This window comes from Thermobia domestica, unplaced genomic scaffold (assembly GCF_964235325.1).
Source record: "Thermobia domestica unplaced genomic scaffold, izTheDome1.hap1.1 HAP1_SCAFFOLD_171, whole genome shotgun sequence".
In the NCBI taxonomy this organism is placed as follows: domain Eukaryota; kingdom Metazoa; phylum Arthropoda; class Insecta; order Zygentoma; family Lepismatidae; genus Thermobia; species Thermobia domestica.
In genome coordinates this window covers 81,616-98,756 of record NW_027655909.1, presented here as the reverse complement: position 1 = coordinate 98,756, position 17,141 = coordinate 81,616, and the positions used below count along the sequence as shown (strand labels likewise).

The window sequence follows — 17,141 nt, the reverse complement described above, 5'->3', positions numbered from 1 at the left end:
TCGTAATGGATCCACTTCTCATCACCCGTAATAATTCGATGCAGAAACCCCTTTCTGCTCTGTCGTTGAAGCAGCAATTCGCAAATGGTTTTTCGTCTTTCAACGTCTCTGTCTTTCAATTCATGTGGAACCCAATGTGACATCTTTTGAATCATTCCCATGGCTTTCAAGCGTTTGGAGACTGTTGTTTGATCAACGCCTAATGCTGCTGCAAGTTGTTCCTGCGTTTGACACGAATCCTGCTCGAGCAATGCTGTCAATTCTTCGTCTTGAAATTTTTTTGGCTGTCCAACTCGCTCTTGGTCTGCCAAGCCGAAATCATCACTTCTAAACCGTGCAAACCACTTCTGACACGTTCGCTCAGCTAGAGCATGGTCACCATACACTTCCACCAAAATACGATGACTTTCAGTCGCACTTTTCTGCATGTTAAAGTAATGCAGCAGGACACCCCGCAAAAACACTTTATCAGGCACAAATTGCGCCATGTTCACTTAACTACAAACTGGTGTTGTTGACGCTTTAATCCACTGCCCTATACTACGAACGATACGCGATGACAGGGGTTTGCAACACATGTGTGAATACACGGAACTGTGGGACGCTCCGTTCGTTGCGCCATCTCTTGTCCACCCGCACGAATTAATTCCTAGACCAAATAGATAGACGAGAGGTGTCGCATGACGTCACCAAAGCGGTTGTTAACTCTTTTTTTTTTTTTTTTTTGTTTAATTATACATTTTTTTGTCACACTTCGTACTCCAGTAACCGTGTATTCCAAAAATAAGTAGTCTTCAACTGCAGTTTCGTTCCATCACGCCAAGGAGTTGTTATAAGCGTATCATGTATGTTAGGTCCCCAAGAAAATTGTGTCGGATTTCACTTACTAGTGCTGCACGAACACCCAAAGCCTTCCGTTTCAAAGTTTAAAATAAATAAATAAAAAATAAAAGGAGGGGAGAAGTAAGGTAAAAGCGTGTTAAACATGTTAATATTCTCTTTGTAATCTGCTGGTTCAACCAGCGACCCCACGCATCACAGGTGAACGCTCTACGACTGAGCCACCGCAGTCCCTATAATAATATAATAATGATAAGATAATCACAGCTTTCGACCGAGGGATATTTTCTTACAAATAGAGGTCCATTTGTATAATAAAATAGAATACACTATGTATGTTATATGTGTGATTTTAAGGCTTAAATAGTGTAATAAGTTTTCTGCTATCTTTGCTTGCAGATTATTTCCAGATGCGAATATGACTATGATGTCAGACTGGAATGGTTTTGGAGATCAATACTGTTGGTAAGTACTTTAATGAAGGAAATTGTAAGTAAAGTTGTACTTTTGATTTATTATTCCTTTGTTTTCAGATTTAAAATAGAAATGTCCTAACGAGATTTTACAGGTAAAAATATTAACACAAACAAACCTAGTTAACGTTTTTCGATCTCTGAAAACAATAAGCCGTGGACTCGTATATCATGAAAAAACTCGGAATAAGCTGTGAATTTCGTTATCAAGCCTTGGTAATGTAGAAAATTTTGGAACTAAAGGTCTTTATACTAAGGTCACCCCAACGTTTCGAATTTTAATGAATGACTTAAAAGACAATGAAAAATATCAAATGTAGAAAGTAAGTCAAATATCAGAAATATAGAAAGTAAGCCAATTGTCAAAAATGTAGAAAGTGAGCCAAATATCAGAAATGTAGAAAGTAAGCCAATTATCAGAAATGTAGAAAGGAGGTCAAATATCAGAAATGTACAAAATAAGCCAAATTTCAGAAAGGTAAATAAGCCAAATATCAGAAAAGTAGGAAGTAAGTCAAATGTCAGAAATATAGAAAGTAAGGCAGATATCAGAAATGTAGAAAGTGAGCCTAATATCAGAAATGTAGAAAGTAAACTAAAGATAAGAACTGTAGAAAATAAGCCAAATATCAGAAATGTAGAAAGGAAGGCAAATAGAAATATAGAAAGTAAGCCAAATAATCAGAAATGTAGAAAGTAAGCCAAATATCAGAAATGTAAAAAATAAGCCAAGCATCGGAAATGTAGAAAGTAAGCCAGATAATACATACGAAACGCTATGATACGGATTAATAATTGTTTACAAGACCTTTTGTATAATGTAGAAACTTTCAGCAACTATGACACAAAATGCGCACTAAAATTTGTGCTCTATAAGAAAACGTTCAGAAACAATTATTAATTTATTTAATAGCGTTATAGCATTAATTTCTGATATTTGATTTACTTTCTACGTTCCTAATATCTGGCTTACTTTCTACGTTTCTGATATTTGTGTTACTTTCTACATTTCTGATATTTGGCTCACTTTCTACATTTCTGATATCTGACTTACACATTTTCGATAGTTCTCATTGTTTTTAGATTATTCATTAAAATTTGAAAAAGTGAGCTTACCGAGGAGCCTTCAAAAAAGAAAAGAAAACTTATCAGAAGCAATTAAAAGTCGTTTTGATTCTGAGGACTATGCTTTGAAACAACTCCAAATTTAGTAGTTCGCTCAAATTTAATAGCTTCGGTCTCGCACTGGGCGGTTTTTATTCTTGTTGTTTTGTGCTTTCAGTAAGGGGTTATTTTATAAACTTTCTGACCGTCAAGCTGAAAAATTTTGGACCATGGAAATCGTAAATTTGATTATTTAGTTCGAATGGGAACTCTGACAAGGTTAATCGTATGACCAGAAAAGAACATTGAACATTCACCAATTTGTTTGTTTACAAATTTTATAGCTTCCTGTGTGCTGTTAATGTTGTCACCATTAGAGCCGCGCCAGATAAAAATTACAAGAAAGTATAAAACAATATATGTGACCAGAAGGGTAAAATATGAAGAAACCCTTTCCCCAACCGACGCCATGTTTACCAGTATTTAAAGTGTAGTTCGGCACGAAATACACAACACAGATATGTGCAGCAGCGGTCTATGCTTACCGCGTGAAAGTTAAGCATTACCACTCCATTCAGCTCCCTCTGACACACAACGTTTGCATCGTGCTAGATCTGACCTTAGAACATAGAAGGATGAGGTCTGTCCAGAAAGAAATAGAATTTTCTAAATATAATGGTACTTACTGTTTGTGCATTTTTCTTCTTCAGAATAGTCCGTTCTACTAGTGATACGTCGTTCCCAGCCCATCTTTCACTGCTGGAACGCATCCTGGAACGTACTTTTTGAAATAGCCTGGAGATCTCTTAGTGAGCTTTTTGTTATTATTTTCATGGATTCAAAACGGCTACCTTTCAGGATGAGTTTTAGAATGTCGTCTGCAGGTTCTAAATAGGATGATTGAGGTACAACAGCCATATTATTCTTGGTCAAAAATACGCTGAGAAGCGCCGAATGGCTGGTGTGGCAATGATCCATGTTTCATTTTCCCAGGCTTCCGACCATTTCTTCCTCACAAGACTCCCTTCTTCCTCACAGACTCCCTCAAACGCGTCATCAGTTCTGAATAATATCTTTGTTGATGCTTTGACCATCACTGGTAAATTTTACCTTCAATCTCCGCCCAATGGTTATGTACTTTGACTCTTAATAATTTAGAAAAATAATTCAGGTGTAGTGAGATATACAGCTTTTCCACTCTGAAAAAGCACTATATGTGCTATTCACAAAAAAGTGGACGTTAATTGATACAAACAAACGAAAATACTTCAAAAAGTTTTAACGTACGCAAACCTCACGAAGAAAACTACTATTAAAATTCCAACATTTAAATTCACTGATTTTAACTTTCAAGAAAATTCTCTCTTATGCAAATCTCTAAAATGGGACGCTAAATGGAAACCAACCAACCGAGTTTTCTCCACAAAAAATTTAACAAATACAAACCCCAAGAAGACTTTTACTATAAGAAATTCCACCCTTTTAAATTCACTGTTTTTTTTTTTTTTTTTTTTTTTTTAAAGAAAAGATTATTTTGTTGTTTTTTTAATAACTGTCCTTCATCCACTCACAAAAGGACGACTCCTAAGGGAAGTCATCAAAGGCAATATTGGCACACTTTAACTTAGATAATTCACATTTCATAAAGCAATATATCTTCACTTCACCCTTTTTATTCTTCCATTCACAATCCAACCCAACACTTGACGCTTCAACAAATTATTATGTCAAAGATTGGACTGAAACAACGAAGTCCCACACCATCTCCATTCACCACACGAATTCAACATCGGAGCGAAGAGGCAGCTGATCCACACCTCACCAAGGCTAGCGAACAATTCGGAGCCCAAACCACGAGGAGAAAACATGAAGGCACAAGCAGAGTAGCCAAGTTCCGCGCGCTATGACCTTGACTTTAATGCAAAGGAATTTCTTTTCTTTCTTTTATATTCGCTCAAACACTACAAGAATTACATCGCTTCGTTTTTTTTTTTTTTTTTTTTATTTGTGAGATCTCATAACATAAGTAACATAAGCATAACATAAGTTTTCGTTTGTTATTTGAATATTGTTGATTGGCTTAAATATCAAACGGTGGTCCGTAGTTCCATCTAAGCCCGTATGAGTTTGTTGTGGACAGCCAATATCCGTGAGCTTACTTTAAGTTCTAGCGTTTTCTTATACATGCTTATCCCATCAATTATTTCAGAATCAACAATTATTCATTAATTTTGCGTTTCCTTTAGTTAAAAGAGCACAACCATTAGAGGTTAAAATAGAAATTCCATGTCATTTCATTTTTCTTAAACATCATTCAACGAATTTTGGTGGGGGACACTAAGAAAATGCACTGTTTTGAAGTTGGTGTTTTCATTTAGTATTGTATATTTTTTAACCAGTTGTGTGATGGTTTTATGAATGTAAACTGTAAGTATATTTCGTTTTTCCTTTCAGTCCATATCTGGTGAATCCAACAGATCCACTATTTCGTCAAATTGGAGAAATGTTTGTCCGTGAGGTAGGTCCAGAATAGAATAATATAGCGTAGAAGTTATTTTTTCTTTTTTCTGATGTATCATAAAAAAGAAGTATTCGATAAATAACGCAATGTTTGAAATGCGCACCATTTCTGTTCTGATTAAGTTGGTAGCACTGGACGTTACCTGCTTTTCATCTGTTGTCTTTGTGGTTAGTAGTCACGGAGCACTGAATAGCGTATGATCGTCATTTGTTTTCGGTACGAGTAAGAACAGCGTATTGTTATAGTGAAAACTTATTACAAATGTAGTGCAGAGAGTGTAATTTGGCATACCGAGGAAATTGGTGAGATTAATAGAAATGACAATCGAACAAACAAAAGCCAAGGTGAAAATAGGAGACAATATAACAGACTCATTTGAATATAATGGTGAAGTCAAACAGGGAGATGGTCTCTCGACGACACTATTCAATATAGCCTTACATAGAGCAATAAATAAAATAGACAAACGAGGAACCATATTCACCAAACTGAGCCAGATATTAGCCTACGCAGATGATGTTACAATTATAGCGAGGACTGAAAGAGAAGTGAAACAGGTATACATCAAATTGAAAAAAGGGGCTGGAAAAATGGGATTAAGAGTCAACGTAGGAAAAACTAACTACATGATAATATCCACAAAAACGAAAGAAAGGAACATAACGGAATTGAAGATAGAAATGAAAATGAAATGAAGTCTTTGAGTTTTACGTCCCACGGTTATGCCGGTTAGGCTAAAGGAGACGGTGATGATGAGTGATGAATGAAATGGCGGAATGAAGAAAGTGGGAGGAAACGGGAGAACCCCGAGAAAACCCACGCACACGGTGTTTGTCCACCACAAAGTTCACTTGGCGGGGGCTGGGATCGAACCCGGGACCCCAAGCACCAGAGGTGAACGCTCTACCACTGAGCCACCGTGGCCCGGAATCGAAGATAGAAAACAAGACCTTCGAGGCTGTAAAAAGCTTTAAATATCTAGGTATGACACTGAACAATCAAAACAAAATGAGTGATACAATACAGGAAAGAATACAAGCAGGGAACAAAGCATTCTATTGGAACATGCAGCTACTGAAGAGTAAATTAATTACTAAGGGCACAAAAATTAAGATTTATTAAACAATGATTCGGGCAATAATTACCTACGGGGCGGAAGTATGGACCATGACGAAGCGGAATGAGAACATGCTCAGGATATTTGAAAGAAAAATTTACGGCCCCGTGAAAGAGGGCGACGAATGGAGAAGGACTAATGGGGAAATAGCTGATATACTGGGGAATCAGGATATAGTTAGTTCATTAAGGCTCAGCGTTTAAGATGGTTTGGACATGTGGAAAGAATGACGGCTGACAGACTGCCGAAGAAAGTCCTGCACGAAAGAATGTTTACAAACAGGGGAAGAGGAAGACCCAAGTCGCGATGGATTGACGATGTAAGGAGAGATGTCGAAAAGATGAAGATAAAAGGATGGGCTAACAGATTGAAGAACCGTGACGAATGGAGGTTAATAGTTGAGGAGGCCAAGGCCCACATACGTCTGTAGCGCCGAGTGGTAAGGTAAGTAAGTGCAGAGAGTGTTCGCAAACTCCGTGGAATGTTTGGTCAACGTAATGCACCGAATAAGTCCAGTCTGATGAGACGGATTGCTAAATTTGAGAAAAACGTTTCGGTTGTGGTTATTAAACCTTGTAATAAGTTTTCAATGTGACAATGCGCTATTTCGTTGTGAAGCACTCCGTTCCTATTCGTACAGAAAGCACATAACAATCATGCGCTATTCGGATTCCGTAACTCCTAACCACAAAGACAACAGATGAAAATCGTGTAACGTTCAGTGTTGCCAACTTATTAAAACAAAAATGGCGGCCATTTCAAACGTTGCGTTCTTTATGAGACCCCCCTTCATAGTAACGTTTGGTGATAATTAATATATTGTAACAGATATTATTTTCAGCAACTGAAAACTTTCTGCTACTTTTCGGAAAATGTTGTACTTCCCATGTATTCAGATGTTTTCATTGCAACTTGGTCCGATATTGCAGTCAGCCTAACTATTCTCGTTGTGAATTATTGAATTGCCCTTCACAAAAAGAACAAAATCCGTATTTTGCAGAACATAATGATCGAGAATAGCCTTATAGTTTTTTATTTACTTACTTATTTATTTGTTGATGATTCCGTAACTTAAGAACTATGCTGGTTTAAGGGTTAAGTTGCACGTTTGCAAGGCATGGTTCTGAGTTCGAGTATTGACAGTGTTGGCTTTACCTAGACATACGCCGTGTTAAATTTCTTCGGGTTCTCCCATTTCAGTTCTCAGCTTAAGTTTTCTCATAATCATTCATCCGTATTTACCTTTGTGCAGATTAGCTTATAGGATATAGCCACGGAAAGTTAATTTGAATAATCTGTTTTCATTTGGATGTTTCTTTAAGTGAGAAATAAGCGTTGGCACGTGTCCCGAATTACACGGGACATTTCGATGTAATTTTTTAATGCATTGTCCTGAATTATGCCTAAGACGGAGACATATGGCGAGACGTGTGGAATTAAACAAATAAATAAATAAAATAATAATAATAATAAAAAAAATATGCGACAGAAATTCTTAAATGATATTTCTAAATTTTGACCCACAATGTGTACGTATGACTGTCATGACATATGTCTGGTTCTATCGCTGAAAATTTTCGTATTGGCAGCAGTGAAATCACCGCCAATGATGTTATTCTCTGTTTGTACCGGTTCAGTGGTTCGTCCCTTCCGCTGATCTACCCACAAACGTGTTTTTTCTATATTCTTCATAAATTGTTCCATGTATAAATTGGATCTGAGTGAACGGAAATCTACACCTGTTGGATAAGTGTGCCCTACTTTAGTATTACCGAAAGATTGTAACCCTAATGAGAACTTTTAACCGTGGTAATTCCGTTATTTGGTCCCTTGCAAATCATAAAAGACTTAAAATTCAGGTAAGAAAAAACTAATTCTGACTGACTATTTAAAATGTTTTGTGTATTTCTTTTACCCTCAGGGGGCGCGGTGGCTCAGTGGTAGAGCGTTCACCTCTGGTGCTTGGGGTCCCGGGTTCGATCCCAGCCCCCGCCAAGTGAACTTTGTGGTGGACAAACACCGTGCTCGTGGGTTTTCTCGGGGTTCTCCCGTTTCCTCCCACTTTCTTCATTCCGCCATTTCACTCATCTCTCATCATCACCGTCTCCTTTAGCCTAGCCGGCATAACCGTGGGACGTAAAACTCAAAGATTTCATTTCATTTTTTTCTTTTACCCTCGATAATGAGTGTTGGGTAATGTAATCGAAATCAAAACCGTATTTTCCCTTCTGAATAGATCGAGGTGGCCCAGTGGCGATTTGTAGCTGGAGTTTTCTTGGCTTCGGCATTACGTCATAAGTAAAAGGGAGATGTAATCTGCACTCACCCCAGATGGTTTTACCTGTTCTGATTTTCCCAAGTCACGACGGAACTAGACATACGTACGGGCGTACTAATATTACAATATTATGAATTCCACTTGCATAATTGTTATAATTACGAGGAGTAAAGACATTGATCGTCTTGTATTTTAATACTGATCATAATAGCATTTTGAAATTGCGCACAAAATTAAAGCAATTTTGTCTTTGAATTTATTGAGAATTTAATATTTCCATGTACTTTGAACTCAGTCAATTCAATTGTTTCTGTTCTCGTGACCCGTACTATTCGTTGGTTCACTTCTAATTGATTGGTCTCATACAGGGTTCCTTTAGCTATATAAAACGCGGACCTACAGCCTAACGTGGGAGATCCAAATCACATGAGCTCCCACCGGGATTAGAACCCGAGCCTCCCGCGTGCGAAGACATGTACACTAATTATACAGGGTAAATCAAAATGGTGGACCCAATATCAGAATTATTGTGTGAAATGTAATAAACATATGTTATAGTGAGACATGTGTTTGGAAAGGTAAACTGTCAAAGTTTTCTTCAAACATATCACAAGTGTTCTCTGCGTGCACCTCGCGTAACAGGGTACATATCAAACCGATAGCTGTGACGCACGACCCGAATCTCTTAAATTTTTCTACCACTTACGAATATCCTTCCCCGTATGGGTCTCTCCGATATTTGGTACGGAAATACCATTGCACATTAATCACAGACTTGTTTACATGCGAGTCAAGCATACAAAAAGATCTCTGTTCTCCAGTGAACGCCATAACGTTTCGAAGCGCATGTTTCACAATAACATATGTTTATTTGATTTCACAGAATATATTTCTGAAATCGGGTCCATCATTTTGACTTGCTCTGTATAGCATATTATTCTGTACAATATGCACGGGAGAAACTGGACTAGAATGACCTGAATATTTTAGCAAGATTTTAGCATTACCTAATAAGCATGCCATATCACCTTATCATTGCTTTCTATTTCATACATTTCATATGTAAATAAGATTATATATGTCTTTCATAATAATAAATTCTGTTCTTTTGTTGCTAGTTGATTTCCGAGTTCGGGACAGATCACGTTTACAATTGCGATACTTTCAATGAGATGACGCCTTCAACAAATGACACCACATTCCTTGCAGCTGTGAGCCGGTCGATTTTTGATGGCATGACGGCTGCTGACCCCGATGCTGTTTGGTAAGTTTACACAAAAAGTTACTCTATAATTATCGAAGAAATTTAGATAATTCTTGACAGTTCCTGTAATTAGTTCACATCGCTTCATCTTTTACTAGTGATAATAAATGAAGAAAATCACACAACTTCACTCTGTATAGTAAACTGTCATTCATGCAGGTATTCACACAGGAGCTGCAAAGGGAATTTCTGTGTTAATTTGAACAATAATTTTCTGCACACTCTGTGTAGTAATAAGCAAAAAGATATCTGGAAAGTAGGAAGGGAACGAAATTATTTTTTTTGTTTGTTCGAGTTATAACATACAGTCACAGATATATATTACCTTTGTATATTTTCTTATTTTCCATTATGCAGTTAGTTAATTTGCTACATTGTAAAATTCACCATATTGTTTTTATAAGCATATTATTCTGAGTCGTTGTTTTTTCGTAATGTGGGGAGATAAACGCACCAGGAGACTGTATTTTGTCTGGTGTGATCGTGGAGCCTCTATGATCCCCTATGACGTAAATTTAATAAGGAATGATAGAACAATAGAAAAGAAATGCATAGGTCTTATTAAACGCTTTCAGGGACTTGGGTTTACAAATAAATGCAGAGAAAACTAAATACATTCAAGTTCGTCGAGATCGTAATACTGCAAATTTTAGATGTGTTAAAAATATCAAACAATACTTTCGATAAAGTGGATACTTTCAAATGTGTAGAATCAATATTAACAGATCAAAACCATATTCACAAAGCAATTAAATGTCGACTAAAACCAGGGAATTTGTGTTATTATTCAGTTCGCCTTTTGTTGCCGCGAATTCTGTCGAGGAATTTGAAGCTAAAATACATAAAACGATAATCATGCCTGTTGTTCAGTATGGTTGCGAAACATGGTCGCTTGCTCTGAGGGAAGTACATAGACTGAAAGTATTTGAGAACAAGATGCTGAGACGAATATTCGTTCCCAAGAGGAACAGGAATGGGGAAAGGCGGAAACTTCATAACGAGAAACTACATAATTTATATCGTTTACCAAACATTGTTAAGGTCGTCAAACCTAGGAGGCTTAAATGGGCAGGTCATGTAGCCAGAATGCAAGAAAGTAGGAACGCATTCAAAGTTTTAAAGGAAATCCAATCGGAAAACGTCCATTAGGAAGACTTAGGCGCAGATAGGAGAACAATATTCAGATGGATCTCGCAGAAATAAGAATACTAAGTAAAAACTGGATTGAATTGGGTAAGAACAGAAGTCAGTGGAGAGCTTTTGTGAACGCGGCATTGAACCTCTGGGTTCCATAGGCCATAGAGTTAGTTGCTTAGTTAATTAGTGATGGTAGAGCGGTATTAGCAGTGTCTCTAAATTAAGACATTTTACATTTAGTGTTTTGGTACTTAATGGTGTGTTTGGCTAGCATTGTGTCAAGAAGGAAGAAACCTTCGGTGCATTCTACGGAGGCATCTAGCTCTGCAGACACAGATAAGTCATTGCTTCGTATTATTTTGTGTATTATGATAATTTTCCCTGGAAGATACCGGGTCTTTTACTTAGTTTATGTAGCCGGAACATTCAAATAATAAATACTTCACACGCAGTACTCTTCATATATTCAATCATTAAAGACTAACAATTATAACCCAATATAGAAAAAGGTGATGTATCAGTCTAATAAATAAAACTCATTTGTAGAACAGAAATTGATGCATATTAACAATCATTAGCAGGGCAACCATAAAGCATTAAAAGCATAATGGAATTTTTCACCTACGGTTGGTACCATATCTGTGATTTTGACTACTTTACATATCCAAATTTGCTAATCTTATAAGTATAATAAAGCACAACTTACAGAAATAAAGCATAAAGCATAATGCTTAATGCTTTTTATTCCAGAACCCTGTGTATGTGTACAAAAAGAAAAATGTTACCATATTTTTGTGCCAAAGAAAAAAATGATCAACAAAGGCTGTTATCAATGCCGCAAACAATGGAAATCAACTGCCAATTGCATTAAGCGTAACAATGGGAAGTTCGAATTCCTCTTCTCTCCGTACCTTGCGCTCAGAAGGATATTTTATTTCCTCACTTTGTGTTAAAAAGCTGGAAAGACTGGTTGTACTTATTCCAAAATGCCAAAATGAAATGTATATGCATCTCAGAGAGTAAGAGAACTCCCAGCTGACCATTTCAAAGTAGAAGGCAGTAATCTATTTTATACTCTTTGTTCTGAATTCATTAAATGTGAAAAGTCTACTGTGCACCGCTTAAGGAAAAACTGCACAAAATGAGGGTGAAACAGCGGCAATAGTTTGGCCATAATTTTTCCTCAACTGCTGCAGCGCATGGGCACCAATCAAGATATCAAGAATATGGTTACAGCATTTGTTGAAACGGGTATCCATCTTCATGTTTTTAGAAATGAAGAGTTCAAAAATTGGATTCAATTATCTACTAACATTATAACAGCCCCTAGTGAAAGTACTTTAAGAAAATATGTATATAGTTGTGGTGATGATCTGAATGAAACAAAATCGAAGTGTGAAGGAAAGGATGTTTCTGTGGTCGTTGACGAAACTACTGACATTAACAACCGTAAAGTTGTAAATGTTCTTTTCCGTGCACTTGGTGAATCTACTGAATGTTTTCATCTGGTCAGAACAAAAATAGTGGAAAGGTGCAACGCAGATGTGATAGTAGACACTGTACTTGAATCATTAAGTGATGTTGGTGTTAATAGAAAGCAATTTGTAGTTCTAATATCTGATAATGTCCCATACATGAAAAGTTCTGCTATGCGCTTAGCTGCAGTTGCTCCTAGATTAATGGATTTTATTTGTTGGGCACATGTCCTCCACTTATATGCGGAAGAGATTAGAAATAGTCTGACAGTAGCTGATACTTTTAACGCATCAGTTACATCACCTTTAACTAAAACACCAGCCAGACGGGGAAGGCTGTTGAACCTCTTATGAGAAGCAGGAAAAAATCACCAGTTTGCCTCTAGTGCCAGTGATCACCCGTTGGAGAACTTGGCTCCAGACAGGAAAATTTCACAATGCTTATTACAGCACATTGCGGAAGTGGATAGAAGAGAAAGCTAAAGAAGGAAGTTCTGTGACAGATCTCAAGGAACTAATTCGAAATGAAGAACAAAGTCTTAAGTTCCAGCTTAATACCATAGGTAAAATTACGGATGCCGTCTGTAAGTAGATGAAAGCTTTAGAAGCTCGAAATGTGAATACAAGTCAAGTGTGACTTATTGTTTCATCAGTTCAAAAAATTCTTGAAACTTCTGGTGTGCATTAGAAAAACCTTGCAGGTTATATAAGTGGGCATCACGTTTTATTACCAAATTTTGGAAACATATTCAGTGTCTGGATCCCACCTGTGCAAATTCAAATATGTTTGCAGAAAGTCTGCTGACAGAACTGAGGCGTTTCTCTCAGGCGGATATACTTTGGAAGAATTGTGCATGTATCGTGTAATTCTTCAAGACGAAATTACTTCTGTTTCTCTCTTTTTCTTTTGGAGGAAACACCTGGATAAGATGCTAAATTTAAGTAGCTTGGTCATAAAAACGTTAACCATGCCTTTTCCTAGTGCTTCAGTTGAAAATAGTTTCTTCACACTACCACGCAGATCTTCGTTTACTGAAGAAAATCTTGAAGCTCACTTATGACTTGCTTTTAATAGGGGAGCAAACAGAAACACTGGCACTATCAGCGATGGCGAGGATGAAGAAGGTTGAACACAAGAAAAAACTTTTGTTTTCAAATATTTGTATTCTCTATTTATGTTGACATTTTAAGTTCAATTTCTTTGAATTTTGAACTATGTTGTATTGATGTAATTTTTAGTGGGAAAAATTAATAGTTTCATATAAATGTTTAATGCTGTGTAATAAAAACGCGTACAATAAAACAAATATATAATAGAAATGGGTAAAAGATTAAGTATAATTCAAGAAATAGTATATTAAGGCACAATTTAGGAAAAGCATAAAACATAATGTAAGGAAAAATAAAGCATAATACAGCTATATAAAGCATAAAGTTGGTTGCCCTAAAGTAAAGAGCCACTATTTGATCCTGCTAATAATTTTCCTAAACGATTTCAGCAGATTGAAATTCTAGACTAGAAAATCTTCTCGCAACTTATTTTTTTTTTTTCGTAGTCATAGAACTGAAGAAGAGCAAGAACAGGGTCACAAAATTAAATAACTAGTTTCTCGATTTTCAAACAGGGGCGTCATTTAGGGAGGGCAGGAGGGGGCAATTCCCCCCCCCCCCAAGGGTTTGAACAATACATATACTTTAATTGATGTCTACTAATATACTAGTACAAAACGTGAAAGTCTAATGTCGATGGTGCTCTTGCCCCCCTCAAGTGAAGTCTGAAATGACGGCCCTGTCTTCAAATACTCTGAAGTATCCTATTTATTTATTAAGAAAAACAACCGAAAATCCCTCGTGTTTGAAATTTGTGAGAAGGAACACAGCTATCACGCACACACATACACTACACAATTATTGACATATATATATATTTCACTTTCACAGAATTTTTGAATCATCAATGATGATTAAAGATTACGTTGACTGTTAAATGTATATATTTTATAAATTAATATACAGCAAAACCTTTTGACTACTAGTTAGATTGCTGTTATTTTGAAATATATTTGGAGCTACAGATTGGTGTGAAAACGATCTGTATTTGTCGTCGTTGTCAGATAGTTTTCAGCATATTAATAGCCATTGTAGTTTTCACTTATCAGTAGAGATTCAATATTCAGACCGAAATTACTAGATTTCTGTGATTTGGATTTTAATAGAATTATAAGGTCGGGGTTGGTAGTCATTCTTTGGAAGGTGAATCGTATTGGAACTTTTCTCGTTATTATCGTTTTTCTCTATAAACATTAATTGAAACTAGGGATAGTGTAGACTTTTACTACTTCCGTTTTTATATAGGAAAGACGGAGTACAACCTAGTTTGAAGCCCTAATCCATATTAGAGGAACTTTCTCGGTATATATTTCCCTTTTTGCCGCTGTCTATTTCCCGATGATACACGAACATATTCGAAGAGAACCCTTTCAATTCGTGGACAAGCTCCGCCTCCAAAGACTGGCTATAAAAACGTACACCTCGAGGTAGAAGACATCACTTGTTAGCTAGTCATATCCTATCTATAACTTACAAAGAGTGAAAAAGTGATTTGGCTGGACCGGGACTCGAACGCGAGATCTCTGGCATACCGTGCCGCTTCCGTCCGTCCCAGTCCGTCTAAAAATGTTCTGAGTATGGACACTGGATTGTCCAAGCACAACAGCTTGCTTGGTAGAAGCCATATGGTTTGAGTGGAGAGCACCGACAACAGGAGTGAGAGAATATTTGGCTGTTCTGGGAAGCGGACTGAATGACGTAGTGGTTAACGCATCGGCATAGTATGCGGGAGATCTCTGGTTCGAGTCCCGGTCCAGTCAAATCACTTTTCCACTCTTTGTAAGTTATTGAATACGCACTTACAGAGGATTGTGGTGTGTATAATAAGTTTAAATCGGTTGGTTCCTCCTTTCATAATATATCCTATCTATCTCTCCAAGTTGCATCAGGCAGGAGAGACTCCTCAAACCTTACTTCTGAGCTGCAACAGGCAAGAGGTATCCTCACCCATTTCCGAGCCGCAGCAAACCTCAAACCTCCGAGCAGCAATAGGCAGGAGGTCTAACTATAAAGGAAAGAACTTTTAGAGAATTATTTATTTGTAACCCTTTTAATAAACTATATAAACGTCTTTTATAATAAAAAAATATGAGGGAAAACAAGAGTTCCGTTCTCTACCGAATATTACATTATTTTTCAGTACTTCATTGTACAGTTCCGGTCTCTACCGAATATTACATTATTTTTCAGTACTTCATTGTACTTTTCTAGTTAGTGTAATTTTCTTTGGCAGTGCTACATACTGACAAGACCCAGTTTTATATAATATATATATACAAGGGCGGATCCAGGGGGCTATAGGGGCTATAGCCTCCCCCTGACCCTCAGGTATACACTGGATAAAATGGACTTCAATCCTGTTTTACACTTGATAAAGCGGCAAACTATGATTTAGCCCCTCTCTTGATCATATCCTGGATCCGCCACAGGGTGGTAGGTAACTCCACCGACAAACTTTGGGAGGCGATTCCTTATATGAAATCAAAGAAAAAAGTTCTAATAAACATGGGCCGAAAAACGTCTCCTTTCAGAGTTATGATCCATTGAAAATTCGAAAAATCACTTCTCAGAACTCCCTAACTTAGAAAATATAGGACCTATCCGAAGGCGGTTTAAGGAATTACACAGGAACTAATATGTGCTCTATCTAAATATCCATGTTTTACCATCCTCCGTTATCAGTGAAAGGAATTGTAAAAAGGAAGTTGAAGAATAGGGATACTCCTTTAAGTACTTGTGGTGCGTTCGTTTCGCTGGTACCGGTGAATTTTGAAACATGTATATTTAGATAGATCGTATACCAGTTTCTGTGTAATTCCTTAAACCGCTTGGGGTAGATCCTATAGTTTCTAAGTTAGGGAGTTTTGAAAAATTATTTTTGGAATTTTCAATGGATCATAACTCTGAAAGGAGGCATTTTTCGGCCCATGTTTATTAGAACTTTTTTATTTCATTTCGTATAAGATATCGCCTCCCAAAGTTTGTCGGTGGAGTTTCCTACCATCCTGTATATATAGAGATAGCTACATATAGTAGGACTCCTGTATGAGTTTCCGTAATTTTGTAAAGAAACATCTGAAATGAAAATGGAAGTGGCTTTAAATATATTAAAGTAGATTTTAACGTATTATATACTTGTGTTGTTTTCCCAAGGCTTATGCAAAATTGGTTGTTTGTCCACGACGAAAAGTACTGGAGCACAGATAAAGTGAAAGCTTTTGTAACAAGTGTGCCTATAGTAAGTCAAGGTTTTTCTCTTTATTCTTTTCTAGGGGATTTTAAATGCATAAACAAACTAACACTTTATTGGGAACGTAATTGGTCTTCTAAATACTAACTACATTACAACAAATGTATATTTTTATGTACGGTAGAGTTACTATCAGATGTTCGCAATCTTTTTACAAGTGCTTTACCTGTATTTATACGTAGTATGTCGGTATATTTTGTAAGAAAAAATCAAACAAAAACAATATATTGTGTTATGGTTTATCAGTTTTTAGTTCTACTCGTCACTTACAAGGGCTTAAATTTTCGAGGCTTAGCAACCCGTCTTTTTTTTTTTTTTTTTTTTTTAATGCAGTCACACGTGAATTGTTCATTGGTTTACACATGTGTGTAGTTACACATTGTCTTTCAGCAGCATTCAGAATATCATAATCCTAGTAAGTATTTTTTTTTTTTCAATCTAATATAACAACTCATTATTGTCACCATTGTGTCATTTTTCTACTATTAGAGACATGAAGCCAACAACATACGTGTAAAAAAAATAAAAAATATATTATACTGTAGGCTTCATATAATCATGTTTTTGTTATA

The 17,141-nt window shown here is 36.6% G+C and overlaps 1 protein-coding gene across 8 annotated transcripts in view; it reads left to right on the top strand.

The window, feature by feature from the left end:
- Nucleotides 1-17,141, top strand: part of Naglu (N-acetyl-alpha-glucosaminidase) — a gene marked incomplete at its 3' end in the record, with an annotated part of 143,789 nt that overhangs the window by 49,880 nt on the left and 76,768 nt on the right. For 7 of the 8 annotated variants that reach the window (XM_081747300.1, XM_081747302.1, XM_081747306.1 and 4 more), the window contains 4 exon segments: nucleotides 1,240-1,305; nucleotides 4,872-4,935; nucleotides 9,452-9,597; nucleotides 16,473-16,557. In XM_081747300.1, coding sequence (XP_081603426.1) covers nucleotides 1,240-1,305; nucleotides 4,872-4,935; nucleotides 9,452-9,597; nucleotides 16,473-16,557 — 361 coding nt within the window. 8 annotated transcript variants of the gene reach the window in all.